Genomic DNA, 26830 nt, shown 5'->3' with positions numbered 1-26830 from the left:
TGATAGTAATGCTGTGATGATGTGCTCATTTGACATTGCTAGCCTATTCACCAATGTTCCACTTAAGGAAGCCATAGATATTTGCACTGCAGCACAATATCATAGCGATCTAGACCCGCCACCATTGTGTGAATCAATATTGATCAAACTTATGAACTCGGCAACTCGTGCAGTTGAGTTCAGTTTTAATGACATCATGTATGCCCAAATAGACGGTGTTGCCACGGGATCCCCTCTAGGCCCAACTCTTGCAAACATCTTTGTCGGGTTCCATGAGAAATGTGTCGTTGATGGAATGACACCTAACCTCCTATCTCTTGCATAATTCCGATACGTCGATGATATGTTTGCTATCTTTAAATCTGCAGTTGCATGTAATAATTTTCTTACATGTCATAATAGGATCCATCCTGTGCTCAAATTCACCTTTGAAATGGAGCAGTCAAATGAGCTCCCTTTCCGTGACATATTAGTTGAGAAACCTGCCAGGGGGTTCTCTACCATGGCCTACTGCAAGCCTACCTTCACTGGTCAATATATGCGTTAGGATTCTTACAGTTCCACACGCTATAAGATTGGTCTTACCGGCAACCTCGTAAGTAGGACCCAAGCCATTTGCTCACCATGCAAATCTGATGCCGAAATAGGGCGTACCAAAGACATCCTGTGGGATAATGACTACCCCGATCAGATCATTTCACGCTGTATATCTCTCAAACTCAAGAATGGGCCTAAGGCCGGAAAAGTGCCTACCTCAGTCAATATACCTCAGTCTACCTCAAATTATCCTGGAAGGGCAAGGTATCTCAAAAATTTGAGCAACGGGTGAAGCTAGCTGTTTCACGCCGCTACTATACAGTAGCAACACTAGTAGCGTTTGCCACTAACAGGATGCTGCCGCCAAGCCAAAAAGACTTTTTGCCTATCACACAAATGAGTAACATGGTATGTGAATTTCAGTGGCAGTGTGATGCTAGGTATGTAGGCCGTACGTTTCAAGACTAGTAGATTGAATTAAACAGCATGTCCCTTCTGCTGTTCACAATGGGCAAGGTACAGACTGTATCCAACCAGCCTGTGCTTACAAAACTCAAAACACAGTGTCCAACATTAGGTGTGATTGGGCAACATTTGCTAAGTGATCCACAAAGTGCTAAAAGTTATGCTGACAGCCAATTTAAAGTTGTCAGTTGGGCTCTGTGTGGTGATTTGTGTACTGGAAGCTACATATATTAATACACAGGGCTCCGTTCTTTGCAGACAAAGAACATGTACACATGTTTGCACCTGTTTCAGCTAAACAAAATAAATGATAGCCATTCACTGGTTCATTCCTCAGGGCAATGCCTTGGCCAATCAGAGTCCAGCTGCCTGGTTTAAATTTCAAGCAATGCTTGGCAGTTAATTGTCAGTCACCATCAATCAGTGAATTCTCATGGCAACGCCTCTACCAATGAGAGCCTACTTGCCAACCAATCAACGCTCTCTTCTCCTGCAGTATAAATTGTTGTTCCCTTTACATTTGGTATTCTTGCGAATTGTCCTGATGAGTGCAAGACGAAAAGCTTCAACAAAAAAAGTCTCTTCAGTAACTCTCAAGTTCAGTCTAACAGATCAGTTAAACATGATTTCCCTTTCACAAAGTCACGTTGAGCCTGCCTGATCAAATCATGATTATCTAATGATCCTGCTATAACCTCCTTAATAATGGATTCTAGCACTTTTCTTGTGTAAAATGTTAGGCTGACTGGCCTATAGTTTCCTGATTTCTGCCTCCCTCCTTTCTTGAATAAAAGTCTTACATTAGCTTTTTTCTAATCCACCTGAACCTTTCCAGAATCTACTGAATTTTGGATTATATCGAATGCACCTGCTATCTGTGCCGCTACTTCTTTTATGACCCTTGGATGCAGAACATCTGGTCCTGGGGACTTGTCAGCCTTTAGGTGTAATAATTTTCCTCACACCCTTTCCCTGGTGGTGGTGATTGCTTTAAGTTCATCCACCACCCCCACCCCCCCCATCACCTCCTGATTTTTAAGAATCCATGGGAAGTTTTCTAAGTCCTCTACCGTGAAGACACAAAATAACTGTTCAACACTGCCACCATTTCTTGTTTTCCATTATCAATTCCCCACTCTCTCTCTCTCTCTAGAGGACCAATATTAGCTTTAGTTACTCTTTTCCTATTCAAATACTTGTAGAAATTTCAACTGTCTGTTTTTGTTACAAGCTAGCTTTCTCTCATACTTTGCTTTTTGCTTCTTTATTACCTTGTTAGTCATTTTTTGCTGGTTCTTAAAATCTGTTCAATCCTCTGATCTAGCACTGATCTTTGCAGCTTTGTGCAGTGTTTCTTGCAATTTAATACTATCTTTAACTTTCTTATTTAGCCACGGATGGTGCATCCTTCTCAAAGAGCCTTTCTTTCTCACTGGGATAAAATCTTTTCTGATTTTCTGATTCTATTAAATATCTCCTTAAATGTCTGCCACTGCAACTCTACTGTGCTACCTTTAACCTAGTTTTGCAGTTCAGCTTAGCCAACTCTACCTTTATGCTCTCATAGTTACTTTTATTTAGGATTAAAACACTAGTCATGAACCCACACTCCTCCATTTCAAACTGAACATGAAATGTTATCGTATTGCAATCGCTGTCACCTAGAGGCTCCTTTATCACGAGGTTATTGATTTAATCCTGCCTCGTTACACGTTACCAGGTCTAGAATAGCTTGCTTTCTGGTTGGCACTAGAAAGTACTGCCCTAAGAAATTGTGCCTACAGCACTCTGAACTCATTTTCCTGGCCACCTTTGCTAATCTAGATGTAGATTAAAGTCACCCATGGTTATCACGGTACCTTTCTTACAAACCCCATTTATTTCTTCCTGTATGCTCTGACCTACACTGTAACTACTGTTAGGAGGCCCATAAACTGCACCCACAGGTGACCTTACCTTTACTATTTATTATCTCTACCCAAACTGATTCTACATCTTGCTCTTTCAAGCTAAAGTCTTCTCTCAGTACTGAACTAATGTCATCCTTAATTAATAGAGCTATCCAGCCACCTTTTCTGTGCTTCCTGTCGTTCTGATATGTCAAATATCGTTCAGATCCCAGCCTTGGTCACCTTTCAATCGTGTCTCTGTAATGCCTATAATGTCATACATATTTGTGCTGCTCATATTATTTGTGCTGACAACTCATCCCTTTTGTTATAAATGCTACGTGCATTCAGATACAGGGCCTTAAATTTATTTTTTTAAATCATTTATGGCATCATCTGCTGGTGCACTCTTGAGATTGTATATTCTGTCCCTTCCTGTCACACTCTGGAACTCATTATCCAAGTTGTTGCCCTGCTGCATTACTTTGTTGTTTCCCTTTGCTTTACTATATCTTTTCTCATATGATCCTTTTCCCCCACTATTTAATTTACAGTTCTCTCTATCACACTGGTTATACAGTTCACCAGGACATTGGTTGCAGCATGGTTCAGGTGAAGACCATCCCAACATACAGCCCCCACTCACCCTAGTACTGGTGCCAGTGCCCCATGAATTGAAACCCATTTCTACCATACCAATCTTTGAGCCACGCATTCATCTCTCTAACCTTATTTACCCTACATCAATTTTCTCGTGGCTCAGGTAATAATTCAGAGATTATTACCTTTGAGGTTCTGCTCTTTAATTTAGCCATTGGCTGCTCATACTCCCTATGCAGAACCTCTTTCCTGGTCCTATCTATGTGGTTGGTACTTACATGGACCTCAACCACTGGATCCTCCCCCTCCTACTACATGTTGCACTCCAGCTTAGAGTAGATGTCCACAACCCTAGCACTGGGCAGGCAACACAGCAGTCTGGACTCACACTCTCGACTGCAGAGAACAGTATCTATCGCCCTGACTATACAGTCTTCTTTCACTACTACATTCCTCTTCGCTACCCCCACTTGAATGGTATCCTCCACTATGGTGCTATGGTCAATACGCTCATCCACCTTGCAGTCCATCTCCTCGTCCACAAAGATAGCAAGCACCTTGTACCTGTTGGCACCTCGTATTTGATTTTTTGGAAACCTCTTAAAGCTAAATGTGCAATTTAAAAATGTTAACCATTGATCAAAAATCCACTCTTCTGGATCAATTTGGGCTCATCCAAGGCCCAGATCAATCACAAGATTGGGGACTTTGGAGAAAGAGATTCCTTAGATAAATGATTGCTTGAGGTCTGGGAAAAAAAGACAGACACTGAACAAGTTAATGTACTGCTTTATTCGGTAGGCCTGATAACTGACAATATAATAGGTAGACAAGGAATCAATGAAACTTCTGCAAAAATTGAAGTTTGAAAATCATTCAATGCTTATTTTAACCTCAGAAGTAACAAAATCCTTGAAAGGGCTAAATTTAATCACCATATTCAGCAACCAGGAGAACCTGTTGACTCTTTCATTTCTGAGCTGTACAGAGTGGCTGAAGGCTGATTATGGAAACCTGAAACCTGAACTAATCAGGGATAGAATAGTTGTAGGAGTAGTGGCGACTCACTCTCTGACTTACTTCAAGCAAAGGAAGATCTAACCTTTGAGAAAGCCATCCAGATTGTCGGGCAATCTGAAATCTGTTTGCAATACAGATAAAGGGGACAAAGCAAACCAGAGTAAACCCCAATATCCAGTTAGTGAAACAGCACAGAAACAGGGATACTCCAGGCCTTGGTCAGACCAGCCAACCACTCGGATGTTTACTACAACACCTTGAGCAGATGACAATCAAGAGAGGAACCAGCAATGAGAAGAGCCCCAACCTCCAGCTCCAGTTGGAGAGATAAACCCTGAGACCAGAGTAGACGCTGCAATCTCCAGCCAGCATGACAATGCCACAAACAATACTGGAACCAGTAGCAGCCATCCGTTGATGACATCACCCTATACAGCAAAACGCAAAGGTGAGCTTAATCCCACGTCACACCCTCACAACAAGAAGAACCACCTTCCATCCCAACATGCGTCACGGTGAGCCACACAAAGGAAGAAGGAAGAAAAAACACTTTGAGACAAGCCCACAGTTCATCTGCCCACTAAGTGTGGAATAAACCAACTGCCATCCATCACGACAATTGTGGAATCAACAAAGAGTGATTGAGTGCCAAAGAATGGAAAAAGAGGATGTAAAGACACCTAGATGCCAGAACAACCACCAATTCTGCAAAGTTTACCTGCAGTGACAGAGCCTAGCACTCCTCTGACAGTAATGTGAACAAGATATGGGAAGGTTCTAAGGCCTCCAGACCGCCTGAACCTATGAACTCAAGAGACTCGAGGGTGGGGGAGAGATAGGATAGGAGTAATGATGTAACACATGTGGTAAACAGGGAGAACATAAACACGTTGAATAAAGATTTGAGGGGCAGTGTAGTATAAGGGTCTGCCACATACAGGGTTAACGTGGGACTGAGTACAATACCACCCACACAGTGATTTAAGAGAACACATGATCTGCACCTAGGGGTCATTGCAGTGTGGTACAGAGCTGTGTGTAGAAGCCCGCATGGAGATGGCTCCTGGCTTGGATCTTTACTATATGTATATAGTTTCTAGTAGTTAATAAATACTTACTGTTGAACTGCCTAAGACTACGAATACCTTAATAAGACCGACTGAACTATGCCCAATACCTTACAACAAAAACAGTGTGATTTATACAAATTCAACATAACCTCCTTGCTCTTAGACTCTATTCCTCTATTAATAAAGCCCAAGATACTGTATGCTTTATTAACTGCTCTTTCAACCTGTCCTGCCACCTTCAATAATTTATGTACATATACACCCGGGTCCTGGTGAAGAGTCCATAAGACCATAAGACATAGGAGCAGAAATTAGGCTAATCGGCCCATCGAGTCTGCTCCGCCATTCAATCATGGCTGATAAGTTTCTCAACCCCATTCTCCCGCCTTCTCCCCGTACCCTTTGATCCCTTTACCAATCAAGAACCTATCTATCTTGGTCTTAAATACACTCAATGACCTGGCCTCCACAGCCTTCTGTGGCAATGAATTCCATAGATTCACCATTCTTTGGCTAAAGAAGTTTCTCCTCATCTCTGTTCTAGAAGGTCTTCTCTTTACTCTGAGGCTGAGCTCTCGGGTCCTAGTCTCTTCTACTAATGGAAACATCTTCCCCACGTCCACTCTATTCAGGCCTTTCAGTATTCTGTAAGTTTCAATCAGATCCCCCCTCATCCATCTAAACTCCATCAAGTATAGACCCAGAGTCCGCAAACGTTCCTCATATGTTAAGCCTTTCATTCCTGGGATCATTCTCGTGAACCTCCTCTGGACCCTCTCCAGGGCCAGCACATCCTTCTTGAGATATGGGGCCCAAAATTGCTCACAATATTCTAAATGTGGTCTGACCAGAGCCTTATAAAGCCTCAGCAGCACATCCCTGCTTTTATATTCTAGTCCTCTCGAAATAAATGCCAACATTGCATTTGCCTTCCTAACTACTGCGTCAACCTGCAAGTTAACCTTAAGAGAATCCTGGACTAAGACTCCCAAGTCCCTTTGCACTCCAGATTTCTGAATTCTCTCCCCATTTAGAAAATAGTCCATGCCTCTATTCTTCCTACCGAAGTGCATGAAGTGCATACAGACTCGAAACATTAACTGTAGTCATACAGACTCGAAACGTTAACTGTATTCCTCTCTGCAGATGCTGTCAGACCTGCTGAGTATTTCCAGGTATTTTTGTTTTTGTTTCGGATTTCCAGCATCCGCAGTTTTTTGCTTTTACCCACAGCACCTTTAGAGTTGTACCCTTCATTTTTATATATACATTTTTATTTTATACACAGTTTTTAAACCAACTTTTGAACAGTTAGCCTACTCGAATGTAGTCAGTTAAAATTAACACAAAATATAACTGAAAACAGAAGAAGTTGGAAAAACTTAACATGTCAAACTGTACCTGTGGAGGTATAGAAGTCAGTCAGTTAATTTTTCAAGTATCAGACCCTTTAGAAAGGAACAGAACAACAGAAATAGAGAAGAGAAAGGATGAAACAAGCACACTCAGGAAAATAAATGGGGTACTGTGGGTGTGCTGTACTTGGGGAGGAGGAATAAGTGACATGACATTAGTATGAGACAAAATGAAGCATAACGTGTGGAATAAAACCACATTCAAGACATAGAGGACAGAGTCGGGAGAAAGAGCCATGGATGGTTTAATTTTCATTCTGGGGGCGGGTCAGGTGTTAATGGGAGTCGGATCTGCCACCCCCGGAAACAATTTGGAGGCATACACTGGGGCTGCCTGGTGTGGAGGCGGGCTGTCTGAAAGGCCCGCCTTGGTGATCTGGGACTTCTTTTATTGTATTTTTTTATATAGCTGGGACAAAAACAGCCCACACCTCTCACACCCCCACACACTCCCCATGCCCCATCCATGCCAACCCATGCCTCCCAGCCAGCCCCCCTATGGTCCCTCATACTCTCATTGCCATATGATACTTCCCTTCACACCCCCTATTTTCCTTTATAGCCCTGTGCCCCTCTACCCACCCCCATGGGCATTTATAGCCCCCATGTCAACCTATGCCCCTCTGCCCAACCCCATGACCCATGATAGCCCCTATGCCAACCTATGTCCCTCTACCTACCCCCATGGGCATTTATAGCCCCCATGTCAACCTATGCCCCTCTGCCCAACCCCATGACCCATGATAGCCCCTATGCCAACCTATGTCCCTTTACTTACCCCCATAGCCCCTTATAACTCCCGTGCCCCTTTACGTGTCCCCATGGCTGTTTATAGCTCCCATGCTAACCTCGTTCCAACCCATTTCCCCCCCCACCCACGACCCTTAGCCCATGGCAATTTACCCAGTATCCACCAACAGCAGGCGTCAGGACCCATGCTGAGATGAAAGAAAGTAAAGTTCTAAGTGTCTATTGCAGACCTTTATTTTCATAAAAAGCATTCTCATTCATAAAAAAACATTCATTACTTTTACAAAAACAAAAATACCTGGAAAAACTCAGCAGGTCTGCTGAGTTTTTCCAGGTATTTTTGTTTTTGTTTTGGATTTCCAGCATCCGCAGTTTTTTGCTTTTATTCATTACTTTTACTTTCCTTCGACTACATAATCCCTTATAAAAACAAACATTTCATTCAAATGCTTAATCCCTTATAAAAACAAATCTTGCATTCAAGTGCTTAACCCCATATAAAAACAAGCATTTATATTCCTAACCCTACATTAAAGATTTTATAACCACTTCGAGCTGTCAATCAACCTATGAACTGGCAGGCAGCCCACTGTGATAATGATAAGTTGTGAAATCAGACATGCAGCACAAATCCTATAATTATAGCCCTCAGGCTGATGTGAACAAACAGAGTGAAATAGCAAAAAATGTTTTTTAAACTGCAGCATTTTTTTAAATTTAAAGGCCATGATATTTCAATGCCTTGACAGCTTGACAGATGCCTTCACAGCTTGATAGTTCCCTTGACAGCTCCAGTCAACTGACAGTTCCAATGAGATTATCCACTTCTTATGCATATTCATGTATACTTTTAACAATTCCAAAGGGCACCTGACCTCTCCCAAAGGCCACCCTATCTCCCCCAATGATGCCCCTGATCCTATCTAAGTGGGGACCATACCTCACCAAAAGGGTACCCTACTTCTCCAAAGAACTCTGGCAGCTTTAGTCCTCCTCCTGAAAGGTCTAAAACTCAGAAGTTGCGTTTTGCGCATCCCAGTTATGACAATTGGATCTGTTTGAAGACAGCTGCACTTTTACATGTGTAGCTGCCTTCATGAACCACTGATGTGCAAGCTACAACCCTCCTCCGTGAAAATGGTGGGTGCCAGGTTGGGAGGCAGTACTGCTGGAAAATCGAGCCTCTCGCGCCATTTTGGCTCAGCTGGCATCCCTCTTCAGTCTCTGCATAAATTCAGGCCAGCGAGTGAGACTTATCTGAAGGGGATCTGTAGAAAGGGAAACACGAAAACCAGAAAGATAGATTAGTCTCCAATGGCTTAGGAGTTTGGGAAAGACAAAGATCAGGTGGACACTAAGGGTGCAGATCACCTTTCCAGCAATATATTGACAGTGAATCATAGTATTTACAGTCTGGCAGAATGCTAATGCCGATGAAAGAAAATGTTATTTTTCAGTGGATGTAAATTTCCTAATCAAAGGCACTTTACTACGTACTTTACTGTCCCTCAGCAAATTTTGATTTGATTCCCTGGAAATGTCAATCAATCAGGATTCACTTGGGGAATATGAAGTAAATAGTAAATGCTGCTTAATTGGCTTAAATGGAGCCAATCAGGACTTTGTGATGACACCCATGTTTCAATGTTTAATGTATATTAATTAGCAGATTAATTACCATAACGTGTTACTCATGGGGGTCAGTCGTAATAGTACTGCAAAGGGCACTGGATGTATATGGCCATGAAAGGATTTAGATAGAAGTTTGAGAGAGATGTGCTCACTGGTGTCCCAGGTTTTGTTGTTAGCAGCAAAGGGATAGCACTCACTTTCCCGCTGATAGTTGCCCACAGAATTCCTGTAGACTTCTCAGTTCAGGTTTCCTCTAAGTCCAGCATTTATACCAGCATGGCACTCTGTCCCAGGAATCTATGGTCAGGGGAAGAAAGGTGAGGCAATTTTTATTTATCTCATTTCTCCTGATTACACCAGTGGTAAGTTTTCCCGCCACTTTTAGGCCAGGATTTTCCTGTCGGTGATTTGGGGGTGGGGCCCGCTTGCTGACGGGAAAATGACGCAAGGGCAAAATTCGGAGGAACCCCCGACGTCATCCCGGCCCCTTTAAATTTTCAGGAAGGTGGGCGGACAGCAAAATCAGCTGTCCGCCTGCCGATCTGTCAATGGCCAATTAAGGCCATTGACAGGCTAATTAAGATTGTAAAAGACCCTGCCCGTCCAACCTTAAGGCTGGCGGGCAGGCCAGGAGCCCCAGCGGGCTCCTGAATATACATGAAACTTCATCCACTGGCGGGATGAGGTTTCATGTCAGTTTTTTAAAAGTTTCATAAAGTTTGTGTTTCTTATTAACATGTCCCATCTCGTGTGACATTGTCACATGAGGGAGACATGTTAATAATTTTAATATTTTTCTATATTTGTAGTTTTTTTTACCTGTCAGTAATCTCTCTGAGACAGCACTTGGTCTCAGAGAATGCGCGAAAGAGCGCACTTTGACAGATGGGGAAGCCCCCCCCCCCCCCCCCCCCCCCAACAAAGGAAGCGCACAGCTTGTCAGGCAGGCCGCTGGGCAGGCCTTAATTTGGCCCGCCCACTCAAAATGGCGGCGGGCCCCGTTCCGGCAGCGGAGTTCGGCTGCCCACCCACCACTGAGCCGGTGGGGCCCGCCCATCCACCAAGGGCAAAATTCTGCCCTTAGTGTGGACCTAGTGGAGTAAGCACAATCATTTTATGTTGTTAGTCATTTTAGCGTTGAGTTCTTTGGTGAGGACTTCAGCAGCACATCATTTGGAGGAGTGGGATGCCTCTGACAACAACTTCCGAATTTCCGTTAATCATGCAAATGCGATTGCTATATGTTGTCCAATTTATGCTGTAACAACAGTGACTGCCGATAGCCTTACCACAAAACCTGGGTCAATGTGTTCTTAAACTGCAAGGTCTAGCTGTATATAATACCCTATCTTGTTTAAGCTGTGTAATTTGATCTATGACCATGCAGTGCATCCAAAGGCCATTCAGAAGTTTATTGCCATTGGTGAGGTGCTTGTGGATTTTTAGCTCCAGGCTTGATGAAATCAGCAGAAAATGTTTGACACTTTGAAGTGTGACTGAAAACTTCAGAAGCAATGGATATAAAGTGGATTTCTCATAGAACTGTCTAAGGATAAAAATGTATATAAATTCTTTAACCACTGCAGGGAGATGAAATTAGATTGTTCCCTTCCCATGCCAGTTGCATACATAAACCTGTGCATCTAGTGTTCTGTAGTTGCATGAATAAACAAGTCCTTGCTTATTGTTATCTGCACTATTTATTTTAACAAAAAAAACTGAATTGAAGAGTCATGCTTTTTTTTATCTTTTAATGCATGAAGCAACTTTTACAATTTCATTTAGAGCATTTGCTTGCCCAAATAATGGGTTCCTGGTTTTTAGTGCTGTCAGACCTTGGGCTTTTTAATCATCATTTTAAGTGGGCGGGAGGGTGCCTTATGAACAGCAAGTTTTGGTGCATTCAGTGATAGGCCAACTTTACTGTTAATCATTTAAGAAGAAAACAAGTCTTTTGTGCATCCTTTTGAACTCCAAAATATGTTCCTTTTTATTTATTCATTCACAGTGTCAGGGCATCGTTGGCTAGGCCAGCATTAATTGCCCTTGAGATGGTATTGGTGAGGCGTCTTCTTGAACTCATGCAGGCCATTTATTGTGGGTACACCCAAACTGCTGTTGGGAAGGGAGTTCCACGATTTTGACCCAGTGGCAAGAAGGAGCGGCAATATAGTTCCAAGTCAGGATGGTGTGTGACTTGAAGGGGAACCTGCAGGTGGTGGTGTTCCCATGCATCTGCTCCCCTTGTCCTCCTAGGTGGTAGAGGTCATAGGTTTGGAAGGTGCTGTCAAAGGAGTCTTGATGAGTTGCTGCAGTGCATCTTGTAAATAGTACATACTGCTGCCACTGTGTGTCAGTGGTGAAGGGAGTGACTGTTTAAGGCGCTGGATGGGATGCCAGTCAAACAGATTGTCTTGTCCTGGATGGTGTCTAGCTTTTTGAGCATTGTTGGAATGGCACTCATTCAGGCAAGTGGAGAGTATCACACTCCTGACTTGTGTCTTGCAGATTGTGGACAATCTTTGGGGAAACAGGAGGCGAGTTACTTACTGCAGAATTCCCAGTCTCTGACCTCTTGTAGCCACAGTAATTATGGCTAGCCCAGTTCAGTTTCTGGTCAATGGTAATTCACAGGATGTTGATACTGGAGGATTCAGTGATGGTAATGCCATAGAATCTAACCATCAATGATATTCCAACTTGTTGGAGATGGTCATTGTCTGCCATTTGTGTGGTGCAAATGATGTTTGCTACTTAACAGCCCAAGCCTGAATGTTGTCGGATTTTTGCTGTATATGGACACGGACTGCTTCAGTATTTGAGGAGTCGCGAATGGTGATGAACATTATGCAATCATCAGCGAGCGTTCCACTTCTGATCTTATGAAGGAGGGAAGGTCATGGTGAAGCAGCTGAAGATGGTTGGGCCTAGGACACCAGCCTGAGGAACTCCTGCAACGATGCCCTGGAACTGAGTTGATTGACCTCCAACAACCACAGCTGTTTTCTTTTGTGCTAGGCATGACTCCAACCAGTGGAGAGTTTTCCCCCTAATTCTTAGTTTTTCTAGGGCTCCTTGATGCCACACTTAGTCAAATGCTGCCTTGGTGTCAAGGGCAGCCACACTCACATCACCCCTGGAATTCAGCTGCTTTGTTCATGTTTGGACCAGGGCTGTTAATGAGGTCAGGATTTGTGTGGCCCTGATAGAACCCAAAATGAGCGTCAGTGAGCAGGTTATTGCTGCGTAATCATATTCAAAGATGATACCCTTAATATTATGAAATTTGTTTACATTTAGCATAATATCACATCACAATGTCCCAAAGTGCTTCAAGTAACAACAACATATTTAAAGCGCAATCAATCTCACTATGTAGGTGGACTTGGCAGCAGTCACACACACAGCATGGGTTCCAGTAACTGTAATGAGACGAGTAATCAGTTAATCAATTTATGTATTGCTTAAAAAAGACATTTTGTTGCAGCTTTTCGCCTTGCACACATGAGGACAATCACAAGAACACTAATGTCAGGGGAAGCCACAACATTATACTGTATGCGAAGAGAGTACTGATTGATTGGCAAATGGATCCTGATTGGTAGAGGCATTGCCATGGAAAATTCACTGGTTTATGGTGACTGATAGATAACTGCTAAGCAATGTTTGAAATTTAAACCAGGCAGCATGACTCTGGTCAAGGCATTGCCCTGAGGAATGAACCAGCAAATGGCTATCATTTATTATGTTTAGTTGAAATGGGCACAATGTGTGTATATGTTCTTTCTGTCTGCAAAGAACAGGGTCCTGTGTATTAATATATGTAGCTTCCAGTACATGCAAATACGCCACATTGTGAGCCTGACTGACAATCTTAAATTGATTGTAAGCGTAAATTTTAGCACACTGAGGATTATTTAGCAAATATTGTCCAATCGTGGAACTACATCTAATGCCGGACACGTGTTTCGAGTTTTGCAAGCATAGGCTGGTTGGGCATGGTCTGTACCTTGCCCATTGCGAACAGCAGCTTGGATATGCTGTTTGATACGATCCACCAGCCTTTGGGACATACGGCCTACACACCTAGTATCTCACTGGCAGTTGAATTCATATACCACATTACTCATTTGTGTGATAGGCTGAATGTCTTTTTGGCTTGACGGCAGCATCCTGTTAATGGCAAATACCGTTTGTGTTGCTACTGCATAGTCGTGGCATGAAACAGCTAGCTTTACCTGTTGCTCAAATTTTTGAGATACCTTGCCCTTCTAGGGTAATTTTTGGTAGAGTGGACACTTTTCAGGGCTGAAAGTGATGGCCTTAGGCCCATTCATGAGTTTGTGCAATATACAGGGCGATATAATCTGATCAGGGTAGCCATTATGCCACAGGATGTCTTTGATGCGCTCTATTTCAACATCAAGTAAATGGCTCAGGCCCTATTTACAAGGTTGCAGATAAGGTCAATCTTATAGCACATGTAAGAATCCCAACACGTATATTGACCAGTGAAGTAGGCTTACAGTAGACTATGGTTGCGAACCTCCTGGCAGATTTCTCAACTTGCATGTCAAGGAACGGGGTGTTCATTTGCTCCATCGCAAAGGTAAATTTGACCGCAGGATGGAGCTCATTAAGACATGCAAGGAAACTATTATATGCTGCTACGGATTTAATTATAGCAAATGTACCACCCACATAACGGGAATATGCAAGAGGTAGGAGGTTAGGTGTCATTCCATTGAAGAGATTTTTCCCATGGAACCCAACAAAGATGTTTGCGAGAGCTGGGCCTAGAGGGAATCCCATGGCAACACCATCTATTTGGTTAAAGCTGAACTCAACTGCGCAAGTTGTCGTGTTCATTCCAGTGTGATGCTAGGTATGTAGGCCGTATGTCCCAAAGACTGGTGGATAATATCAAGCAGCATGTCCCTTCTGCTGTTTGCAGTGGGCCAGCCAGCCCGTGCTTGCAAAACTTAACACAGTGTCCAACATTAGATGTGGTTGGACAACAATTGCTAATTAATGTTCAGTGTGCTAAGGATTACACTGACAACCAATCTAAGATTTAGCCGGGCCCACAGTGTGCCATGTTTGCGTGTACTAGAAGCCACATATATTAATACACAGGGCCCTGTTCTTTGCAGACAGAAAGAACATGTACACACACTGCGCCTGTTTCAGCTAAACAAAATAAGTGATAGCTATTTGCTGGTTCATTCCTCAGGGCAATGCCTTAACTAATTAGTGTTAAGCTGACTGGTTTAAATTTCAAACAATGATTGACAGTTAACTGTCAGTCTCCATCAACTGGTGCATTCTCCATGGCAACACCTGGACGAATCAGAGTCCACCTGCCAACCAATCAGCACACTTCTCATACAGTATAAAGTTGATGCTTCTCTGACATTGGTATTCTTGTATTTGTGCTGATGAGTGCAAGACAAAAAGCTTTGACAAAATGTCTTTTTTCAGCAATACTCAAGTTTTATACTATCAAACTGCTCATCTATTTATGGTGGCTTTCAAATCTTGGTCATGACACTGGGAGAACTCGCAACTTCTTTTTGAATAGTATAATGTGATATTTAATTTTCACCTGTGCAAGCAAGTTTAACTTTTTCTACAAAAATTGCAGCTCTGAAACGTCAACAGGACTGTTCCCAGTAATGCACTGAACTGTTGTTCTTTATGATATGACCAAATCTTGGTTTGGGATTTCACTCCATAATCTTCTGATTCATAACCAAGAGATGTACCAACTGAATCAAAATTATTTTTAATTCATAGTTTATATCTGTACTTGTTGGTTCGTGGTTAGTAGTTTTTGTTTCTGCTTGCTTGTTACTATGTTCAGATCTCCTTAGCTGTCATTTGTTATTTTAGAAATTAGCAATTCAGTTAATCAGGTGGTAATGTGACAGATATTTTGTGTTTGTACATTTGAAGAATGATATTTCACTCCCTAAGATTTAATGGCCACAGGTGTGCGAGATATAAGACTTTTATAAATAAGTTTAATGGCTTGTACACTGAATATTTTTAAGGGTTTATTGTGGCTGAATATATATATTTTTAATGACTGTAGTCTGTTTATAACTTGTGTCATTGAGGACCCAGCCAATGAATAACAATTGTATCAAAAGGTTTAAACATCATGTACACTGCTCACAAAGCAGGTGCATTCTGCAATACTATGAAATTCCTTTGAATTACATCGAATCTAGCTAGTGACAGCTGTTAGTTGAACTTTTCCTAATGTTTGAATTTTAGATTCTAGCTCAAACACATTGCATTCATTCTGTTTTATACCTTACTTGTTTCACAATTTTTTGTGTTTTCTGGGGCTTCTTGGGTTACACTTTCATTCAATCTCATTTTGAGTTTTATTGTTTTGGTGCATTCATTCTGAAAATCAAAATGAGATTTATGGGAGTGGGAACAGAGTAATATGAAAGTGAAAGGCAGGGGTTCAAAGTACATATAACATCTGGATATTAGAGCTAAATGATACATCCATGGTTATGTTATAATATTTGCTTATAAAATCCTTCATCAGTACATCATTGTATTTTTTTACCAAAGGTTGTCTTCACCCCCTTCTCCATGCTTTCCAAAATTCTAAGTCAGTTTCTTTAGAAGTCATTGAACTCTTCACATTTAAAATGCTATTAGCTACAATTTTCCCAAGTAGAGATTCACTAAAATGACACACCTTGATATTTTTTCTTGACTGACAGCCGATTTTTTGTTTTGCAGGATGGTTCCGAGGGTTTTCAACCAAAAAGCCTACAGTTAAGGTAAGTAATACATAGCCTTCCATTTCCAGATTGAGATTCTTGAGCCAAATTGAAACTTGGTGGTGGATCCCTGCTAGAAACATGAACTGCATTAAATTTTCTATCAACTGTGTAATTGTTTAGAAACTGAGTACTGTCCATCTGTGATGAAGAACATTCTGCATTTCATATCAGTTCAATTTTTTCTACCTTTATATTAATGTGCAGTGAAATTTAATTTTAAACATTGTTTGCAGTGATCACTCATTTGTGATACTCCACCTGCAATCCATATGAATCATTTATAATTATTGAGTTCCGTTTCATTGATCAGATTAGCAACACCATAACTCAGCGTGGGTTAGAATATTTTAACTGCTCTATGAATGAGGTATGACATTCTTTGCAATGCTGGAAGAATAGATTAATCAGAGATATAATCTGGCTATATTGAAATTAAATTCCAGATTGCCTGCCGCTTTAGCCCTTCTGCTCTGCCTCTCTACCTACCATATAAGCGATGAATCATCAAAGAATCCTGTTTTTCCATCCCCTGAGCAGGGAATGTGTGTTGAACACACAGTTGTCTCATTAAAATACCTTGAATGTAATGAAATAAAGTTGCTGATTTGTATGACTCAACTCCATGCTTAATGGTGTGCTGACCTAACAAAACCATCAGGAGAACAGATTTTATTAACTTTTCAGTAGCAGATTTGAAAAAACACACTCTTTATTTTAGCATAGGGTAGTAAATTGCATGTTATTCACAACTTACTTTGAAGAAAAAAAACCAGAAAGAAATAAAAAGGAAAAGGCTGTAAGTCTGAAACAAAACCAGAAAATTCTGGAAATACATTTGGTGTTGTACATAGTTTATAACAGGGTATTGAAATAGCTAAGAATGAAGTTAACAGACATAGGAGCCTTAGTAAATGCAATGTTGAACATGTTGAAGAAATGCAGACACAATCAATGAAACCGATAGAATATTCAACTACATAACCAAAACAGTAGAATATATGAAATGCTGTGGGTTTATAAATAGCATCAGAACTGTATAACACCACAATCCATAATCTATAGTTGTTTGGTAGTACAGAACTTGAGTATTACTGAAAGAAGAGACATGTCGAAGCTTTTCATCTTGCAGTCATCATGACACTTCGCAAGAATACCAATATAAGGGGAAAACAATGATTTATATTGTAATTGAAGAGCGTGTTGATTGGTTGACAAGTGGACTCTGGTAGAGGTGTTGCCATGGAGAATGCACCAGTGATGGTGACTGACAGTTAACTGCCGAGCATTGTTTGAAATTTAAACCAGGCAACTTGACCCTGATTGGTCAAGGCCCTGAGGAATGAGTCAGCGAATGGCTGTCACTTATTCTGTTTAGCTGAAACAGGCACAATGTGTGCACATGTTCTTTCAAGGGTCAGGTATCTCCAAAATTTGAGCAACAGTTGAAAGCTAGCTGTTTCACACTGCAACTATGCAGCAGCAACACGAGTGGTTTTCACCACTAACAGGATGCTGCTGTCAAGCCAAAAAGACGTTCTGCCATCACACAAATGAGTAATGTGGTATATGAATTTCAGTGTCGTTGTGATGCTAGATATGTACGCCATATGTCCCAAAGACTGACGGATCGTATTAAATGGCATGTCTCATCTGCTGTTCACATCAGGCAAGGTACAGACCATACCCAACTGGCCTGTGCTTGCAAAACACAGTGCCCAACATTAGATATGATTTGTGATTGGACAACATTTGCTAACTAATCCTCAGTGTGCTAAGACTTATGCTGACAGCCAATTTAAGATTATCAGTCGGGCTAGCAGTGTGGCACATTTGCATGTACTGGAAGCTACATATATTGATTCACAGGGCCCTGTAAAGAATATGTACACACATTGCACCTGTTTCAGCCAAACAAAATAAATGACAGCCATTCGCTGACTCATTCCTCAGGGCAGTGCCGTAACTAATCAGGGTCAAGCTGCCTAGCTTAAATTTCAAACAATACTTGGCAATTATCTGTCAGTCACCATGAACTGGTGCATTGACAATGCCTCTACCAATCGGAGTGCACTTGCCAATCAATCAGCACTCTCTTCACATGCAGCATAAGGAGTTGTTTTCCCTCTATATGAATATTTTTGCGAAGTGTCCCAATGCGTGCAAAACAAAAAGCTTCGACATATCTCTTTTGTAACAATAATCCATAACCTCATGACCTGACATTCCTACTGGAAGACTTGACATTTGTGTTCAAATGCACATCAAAAACAGACGTACAAAGTAATCACTTGACATCAAAAAGTGTGATTTGGAATGAGTTTTCATCAGTCATCAGTACTAAATTTCCACCTTTTGCATCAGTTGCCATCAAAAGTGCTCAAAAGACATCAGAAGTGGTCATCAGGCAAAAAAATAATCATTAGACATCAAAAGCAATCAATGGCTTCCTCCCCCCCCATCCCCCCCCTCCAACCAATTACACATTCAGCCATGCCCTCCCACCCATCTCCACTCACTTATGTCCTCCCTCCTAAATTACTCACTCATGCCCTCTCGTCTCCACTCGACCCCTTCTCGGTGATCCCCACTTCCTTCTCCACCCTCCCCCACCACCTGGATTTCACCACCTTGCTCCTACATGCGAGAGCTCCCATGCCACCCCCACCTTCTAACCACCCACCCCCCCCTCCGAAACAATTGGGGCCTAGCACCAGCTGCCTCACGCTGGACTCTGGCTTCAACAACTGCCTGTGCTGCCGACTCGGGCCTACTCCCAGCCACCAGTTGCTGGATCTGTAACTCTGACTGAATATACCCCCTGCCTGCGCCGCCTCCCCCGCCATATGCCCCTCACCCTGAAGCTGATACGGGCCTCCAGCAGGGACCGTACTCCCACAGCCCTACCTGTTTTACTCTCTTGCCCTAACTGTTCCATGTGGTGGGACAGATATGCCAGTGAGAGTAAATATCTGTGAAATTCAGGCTCCAGTGAGAGTCAGTGTTTGTGGGAGCCGAACCCTGTGAGAGTCGGTGCATGTTGGACCTGAACCATGGTAAGAGCCAGTGCACAACATGGGACCTGAACTCTAGTAAGAGCCAGGGGCAAGATTAAATCTGGAAAAATGTGGTATATCAAAGAGTAGAGACAAGGTAAGAGAGGAAAATAGTAACATTGGAAATGAAGGTCAAAGAATGGGAGGAAGGGATAAAGAGAAAAAATCTAAACGGCCCAACAATCAAGACGAGATGTTGCAAAGATAACGAGAAGACAAAACTAAAGGCTCTCTATCTGTGCGTAGCATTCATAACAAAGTAAACAAATTGATAGCGCACATTGAAGTAAATAAATATGATATGATAGCCGTTGTGGAGACGTGTCTGTAGGATGACAAGGATTGGGTCCTGAATATTTTTGGATATGAGACATTCAAGAAGAATAGAAGCTAGGTAAAGGCGGAGGACTGGCACTGTTAATCAAAGATGGCATTGGTGCAATAGTTAGAAATGGTTCAGGTGATCAGGATGTAGAACCAGTTTAGGTGGAGGTGAGGAATAGTAGGGGAAAGAAGTCACCAGTGAAAGTGGTCTACAGGCCCCTAACAGTAACCAGTAGGACAAAGTATAAAAGAAGAAATATTTGGTGCTTGTGGTAAAGAAACAGCAATAGTCATGGGTGATTTTAATCTACACACAAACTGCACCTGCCATGTATTTGCACACCCTCTCAACCTGTCTAAATGCCTTGAAGCCTCTTAACACCCTCCTCACCACTCACATTATGTGTCGTCAGCAAACTTGGAAATATTACATTTGGTTCCCTTATCCAAATCATTGATATACATTGTGAATAGCTGGGGCCCAAACATTGATCCCTGTGATATCCCACTCTGAAAAAGATCCATTTAGCCCTGCTCTCTGTTTCCTGTCTGCTAACCAATTCTCAATCCATGCCAATATATTGCCCCCAATCCCATGTGCTTTAATTTTACACACTAACCTCTTATGTGGGATTTTATCAAAAGCTTTCTGAAATTCCAGATACACTACATCCACTGGTTCTCCCTTATCTATGCTGCTAGTTACATCCTCAAATAATTCCAGTAGGTTTATCAAACATGATTCCCCTTTCATAAATCCATGCTGACTTAGAAAATATCAACAGGATTAGACTAAGTGTCCTGTTATCACATCCTTTAAAACAGACTCTAACATTTTCCCTGCTACTGATGTTAGGCTAACTGGTCTGTAATTTGCTGTTTTCCCCCTCTCTCTTTTTTAAATAGTGGGCTACATTTCCACCCTCCTTTCTGCTGGGACAGAATCTACAGAATTTTGGAAGGTGAGAGCCACGCATCCACTATTTCTATGGCCACCTCCTTTAGGATCCTGGGATGAAGATTATCAGGCCCTGGGGATTTATTGGTTTTCAGTCCCATTAATTTCTCTAGCACTATTGTTTTAGTAATACTAATTTCCTTCAATTCCTCCTTGTCACTAGATCCTCAGTTCCCTAGCATTTCTGGGGAGTTATTTGTGTCTTCCTCCATGAAGACAGAACTAAAGTAGCCGTTTAATAGCTTTGCCATTTCCTTGTTCTCTATTATAAATTCTCCCGTTTTGGACTATAAGGGACATACATTTGTCTTTGTTAATCTTTTTCTTTTTATGTACTTTTAGAAACGTTTACCGTCTGCTTTTATGTTCCTCACAAGTTTACCCTCATACACTATTTTTCCCCTCTTAGTCTCTTGGTCCTTCTTTGCTGAATTCTAAACTGCCCCCAACCCTCAGGCTTGCTACCTTTTCTAGCAATTTCATATTACTGCTCTTTCGATCTATTACTATTTTTAATTTCTTTTGTTAGCCATGGTTGGGCTGCTTTTCCTCTTGTTTTTGTGTCAGAAAGGAATGTATAACAGTTGCAATGCATACATTTGTTCCTTAAATATTACCCATTGCCTATCCACCATCATGTCTTTTAATGAAGTTCCCCAATACATCTTAGCCAACTCACGCCTCATACCTCCATAGTTTCCTTTTAGATTTTGGGCTCTAGTTTCAGATCGGATTACTTAACTTTCCATCCTAATGAAGAGTTCCATCATGTTATGGTCACTGTTCCCTAAAGGACCCTGGACAAGATTATTAATTAACCCCTTCTCATTGCACAATTCCAAACCCCGGATAGCCTGTTCCCTAATTGGTTCCTCGATATACTGGTCTAAAAAGCTGTCACGTTCATATTCCAGGAATTCATCCGCCACTGTGTTATTGCTAATTTGGTTTGTCCAGACTATATGTAGATTCAGAAGGGAGAGGGGCAATAAACAGGAAACTAGGCCAGTCAGGAAAAAGTGAAGGAAATTGGGAAGAGTCAGCATGGTTTTGTTATGATCCCAGCTGATACTACTGCACAAGCCAAATCCCAGGGTGGAATCCGGCTTGATAGATCCTAACTTTTGTATTTTGTTTAGATACGTGAAGAGCGGCTACTGAACAGAGTCACAGGAGCCAGCTGATGAACTTTTTAAAAAAAAAACATTTATTAAACAAGAAAAGATTAACTATATTACAATACTCCTTCACCCATGACTATGCCTTCACAGACATATACAGATTTGTAAGGACAACACAGGTTACAAAAGCTATCTTATACTCTAATGTTCACAGTAAGTACACAACCCATGTAAACCAATAGATGACCAGTGGTGAGACACACCACTCCCTGAAACTGTGAAGATGCTACCCCAAACGGATGCTATGGATCTCTCATCAACTTCCCCCAGACGCTTGTCACACCGTGAGTCAACCGGTTTCGCTGAACTCCGTCTTTTACACGAGGGTATCCAATCTTCACTCTCAAAGATCTCGCTTTGGAATCTTCTCTCAGATGCCTTCCACATGGGTCCACCTCCAGCATTTCGAACTTGCCTTCCGATGTTCTACTCCCCTGGATCACCACATGCATTCAAGCTTTCTTGCACGCACTCTCTCTGACTTAGCCATGCCAACAGAACTATGGGCTTCACATGCCCGTAGTAAAGAATTGCAAACCTTCAGTTGCCTCTTTGGAGCTTCGGGCTTCTGCCAAGCCAATATTGCTTTAAACTTGCATCCTGCAGCTTTCTCCCTTTATGCTTGGAGCCTTCCTCTCTGCTCCTTATTGTCACTTCCACAGAACAGGACCATTTCCAGACTCTTATTCTTCCTTTTACTAGAAGGCCTTGTGACCCCTCCTTTCTGTCTCACTCCTTGGCTTTAGGACCTTTCAGTTCTTTTGGGAGATCCCTCTCTCATTGGACTGCTAACAACTTGGCATCTCCCTTGAGTCCAGAACTCAATTGACATTCACTGTTACTTTAACTTTAAAGCAAATCATCTAAGATTCTTAGATTTATTTCCCCCAGCTGTCTGTTGGTGTGTCCGCTAGAGAGAGACTTAAACTGTTCCCTTCAACTTACAGCATAATGACCAACTGAACTCAAACTGCTTTTGATTTGTGTGTGTGTTGACCCCTGTTGCTAGGCAATAGCAGTTTTTTTGTCTACTCTTGTTGGCTTTAACTCTCCATCAAGAGTTGTAAAAGTCTCATTAGAAATGCAGGTATACAAACAAAGCCTTAGACCTGCAGTCTCCATTCAGAAATGAAACTAGGTCCCAGGTTTTACCTTTTAACGCATAAATAGAAAAGAATGGAAATTCAACTTAAACTTAAAGATATACCTCATTCCTAACACACCCCAATACACAAACAACTTACTTAAACTATCTCTACTTCCTAACAGCTTTGTGAAAGGGAAATCATGTTTAACCAATTTATTAGCATTCTTTGTGCTGTGGATAAAGGGAAGCCTGTAGATGTGATTTCCAAAAGGCATTTGATAAGGTGTTAGATCAAACTTTATTGCAGAAAATAAAAGCTCTCGGAGTAGGAGTAACCTATTAGCATAGATAGAAGATTGGCTGGCTGACAGGCAGAGGTTTGTGCGACTTTGGAACACTGTCTCAGAAGACGGTGGAAGCAGGGTCATTGAGTATTTTTAAGGCAGAGGTAGAAAGATTCTTGTTAAGGATATCCAAGGTTATTGGTGTAGATGGGAAAGTGGAATTTGAAACACAACCAGATCAGCCGTGATCGTATTGAAAGCTGGAGCAGGCTTGAGGGGCCAAATGGCCTCCTTCTGCTCCTATTTCATATGTTCGTATGCTTCTGGGAACCCTTCCTCTTTGAGAGTCAATGTGTGTGGATCCTGTACCCAGTTAGAGACAGCGTATGTGGAGCTTGTACCCAACAGTGAGAGACAGTGTGTGTGGAACCCATAGACCAGTGAAAGCCAGCTTGTGTGGAATCCGTACCCCATTAAGAGTCAGCATGTGTGGAAATGTACCTCGGTGAAGGTCAGTGTGTTTGGAGACTGAACCCTAGTAATATTAGTGGGTACAAGGTGTTCAAAAAAGATAGGAAAGGAGGAGGAGTGGTGGCATTTGTTAAGGAGAGCATTGCAGTGCTGGAGAAAGAGGATGTCCCAGAGGGTTCAAGGACAGAAGCAATCTGGCTAGAGCTAAGGAGCAAAAAGGGTGCAATACATTGCTCGGTGTAGTCTATAGACCGCCAAATAGTGAGAAGGATGTAGAAGAACAGATCTGCAGGGAATTTACAGAGAGATGCAAGCATTATAGAATAGTTAAAATGGGTGACTTTAATTACCCAAATGTAGACTGGAACAGTGGTAGCGTAAAGGGCGGAAAAGTGGGTCAAAAGTTCCTAAATTGTGTTCAGGAGAATTTTCGACAGTAGTACCAAGATGCACTCTTGGACTTGGCTCTTGGAAATGAGGTGGGCCAAGTAGATCAAGTGTCAGAGGGGGAACATTTAGGAGACAGTGATCATTGTATTGTACGTTTTAGGATGATGATAGGAAAGTGCAATAGGTAATCCAGAGTAAGAATAATTAAGTGGATGGGAGCCAACTTCAATGGGTCAAGAACGGAGCTGGGCCAGATAGACCGGAATGAAAGATTGGCAGGAAAAACTGCAGCTGAACAATGGACTACCTTCAAAAAACAATTGGTTCGGGTACAGTCAAGCTATATTCCATAGAAAGGGAAAGGGAGGGCAGACAAATCCAGAGCTCCCTGGATGTAAAAGGAGATAGAAATTAAGATAAAGAAGAAAAAGTACACTTATGATAGGTGTCAGGTAGAAAATACAATTGAGAACCAAGAGGAATACAGAAGATTCAGAGGGGAGGTGAAAAAGTATATTAGAGAAGTGAAGAGGGATTATGAGAAAAGACTGGCAGCCAACATAAAGGGGAATCCCAAAGTCTTCTATAGGCATGTAAATAGTAAAAGGGTGGTAAAAGGAGTAGTAGGGCCAATTAAGGACCTAAAAGGGAATTTACACATGGACGAAGGGGCCAGGGCTGAGACATTAAATGAATACTTTGCATCTGTCTTTACCAAGGAGGTAGATGCCACCCAGTCCATGGTGACAGATGAGGAAACTCTGTCACGAGAAGGGTTCAAAATTGATAAGGAGGGAGTGTTGAATAGACGGTTGGTACTTAAAGTTGACAAGGCACTGGGACAGGTTGAGATGCATCCAAGGATATTAAAGGAAGTGAGAGTAGAAATTGCAGGGGCACTGGCCATAATCTTTCAGTCTTCCCTAGACTCAGGGGTGGTGCCAGAGGACTGGAGAATTGCAAACATTACACTCTTGTTCAAAAAAAGGTTGTAAGGATAAGCCCAGCAATTACAGACCAGTCAGTTTAACTTCAGTGGTGGGCAAGATTCTGGAAACAATTATTCAGGATAGAATTAGTAGTAACATAGAAAAATATAAGTTGATATGAAGAGCCAGCATGGATTTCTAAAGGGGAAACTTTTAACTGTTTAGTGAACTTGCTGGAGTTTTTTTGAAGAGCTAACAGAAAAGGTCGATGAGGGTAATGCTGTTGACGTGGTGTACATGGGCTTTCAAAAGGCATTTGATACAGTGCCACACAACAAACTTGTGAGAAAAGTTATTGCTCATGGAAGAAAAGGGACAGTAGCAACGTGGATACAAAATTGGCTGAAAAATAGGAAGCAGAGAGTAATGGTCATGGATATTTTTTAGGCTGGAGGAAGGTTTGTAGTGGAGTTCTCTAGTGGTCTGTATTGGAACCCTTGCTTTTCCTGATATATATTAATGATCTAGATCTTGGTGTGCAGGGGATAATTTCAAAGTTTGCAGAAGATACAAATTTGGGACACTCTTGGGAGTGTTGTGAGCTGCGAGGAGGACGGTGTGGAACTTCAAGAGGACTTAGGCAAGTTGGTGGAGTGGGAAGATAGGTGGTAGATGAAGTTCAATGCAGAATAGTGTGAGGTGATGCATTTTGGTAGGAAGAACATGGACAGACAACAGAAAATAAGGGGTGAAATTTTGAAGAGGGAGCAAGAGCAGAAAGACCTGGGTGTATATGTTCTTAGATCATTGAAGGTGGCAGGTGGAGAGAGCAGTTAATAAAGCAGATAGTATCCTGGGCTTCATTAATAGTGGCATAGACTACAAGAGCAGGGAGGTTATGCTGAATTTACATAAGACCTCAGCTGGAATATTGCGTACAGTTCTGGGCGCCACATTATAGGAAGGATTTGAACACATTGGAGAGAGTGCAGAAGAGGTTTACAAGAATGGTTCCAGGGGTGAGAAACTTCACCTATGAGGATAGATTGGAGAGGTTGGGACTGTTCTCCTTGGAGAGAAGAAGGCTAAGAGAAAATTTGATAGAGATGTCAAAATCATGAGGGTGCTGGGCAGAGTAGCTAGGCAGAAACTGTTCCTTCTCATAAAAGGATCAAGAACAAAAGGCCACAGATTTAAAGCGATTTACAAAAGAAGCAAATGTTACGTGAGAAAAAACTTTTTCACGCAACGAGTGGCTCGGGTCTGAGCATGAGCCTATCAGCAGCAAGAGCAGGAGGGAAACAACCTGTGATTGGAGGAGCAGTTCTTACAGAATCTCTCGCTTCCACTTAGAGGGGGTGACTTTTCTGATTGGTCACCCTCATCATTGAATCTTCGAGCAGTTTTTGGGAGCTTCTTTGAATGTTGAATCAAATTGCTTGTAACAAAAAACTAAAAATGTGGAAAATGTACTTGTACACTAACTCCAAGTCCAGAACTAATTTATTTCCAGTGCATTTTTCCCTGTGTGGAATGGATGAGGTATTATAAGCTGCATATACCTGCATGGTCACTTGAATACAGGAATTGGGAAAATGACTTTACATCATACCAAATTCTTTCTTCTTAACAGTGGGGATGTTAACTGTCTTCAGACCATCATGATAGTTTTGAAAAAAGAAACCATTGTTGAATATATGTCCCCTCCATACACATTAATTCTGCTCATAAAGCTCAGAACAAAGATCAAAGCCTACCAGGCAGTGGTTCTCCCATCGCTCCTTTATGAGTACAAGACTTGGACAATTTACCGACATCGCACAAAACATCTAGAAACATTCCATCTTTGCTATGTGAAATCTATTTGCAACACCAAATGGCAGAACAAAATCTCTGACACTCATGCAAAGTGTTGCATACCTGGCAATGAGAGCATGCTGATCAGAGCTCAGCTTCCTGGGTTGGT

The 26830-nt window shown here is 41.9% G+C and overlaps 1 protein-coding gene across 1 annotated transcript in view; it reads left to right on the top strand.

Moving 5' to 3' along the window:
- Positions 1 to 26830, top strand: part of dock3 (dedicator of cytokinesis 3) — a 1472428-nt gene that overhangs the window by 254308 nt on the left and 1191290 nt on the right. The window contains exon 3 of the mRNA XM_078543841.1: positions 16144 to 16184. Coding sequence (XP_078399967.1) covers positions 16144 to 16184 — 41 coding nt within the window. The remainder of the gene's footprint in view (positions 1 to 16143; positions 16185 to 26830) is intronic.

The sequence above is a fragment of the Cetorhinus maximus genome, chromosome 6 (assembly GCF_964194155.1).
Source record: "Cetorhinus maximus chromosome 6, sCetMax3.hap1.1, whole genome shotgun sequence".
Taxonomy (NCBI): domain Eukaryota; kingdom Metazoa; phylum Chordata; class Chondrichthyes; order Lamniformes; family Cetorhinidae; genus Cetorhinus; species Cetorhinus maximus.
The sequence above is the reverse complement of the archived record's forward strand: the minus strand, read 5'-3'. Positions and strand labels throughout refer to the sequence as shown.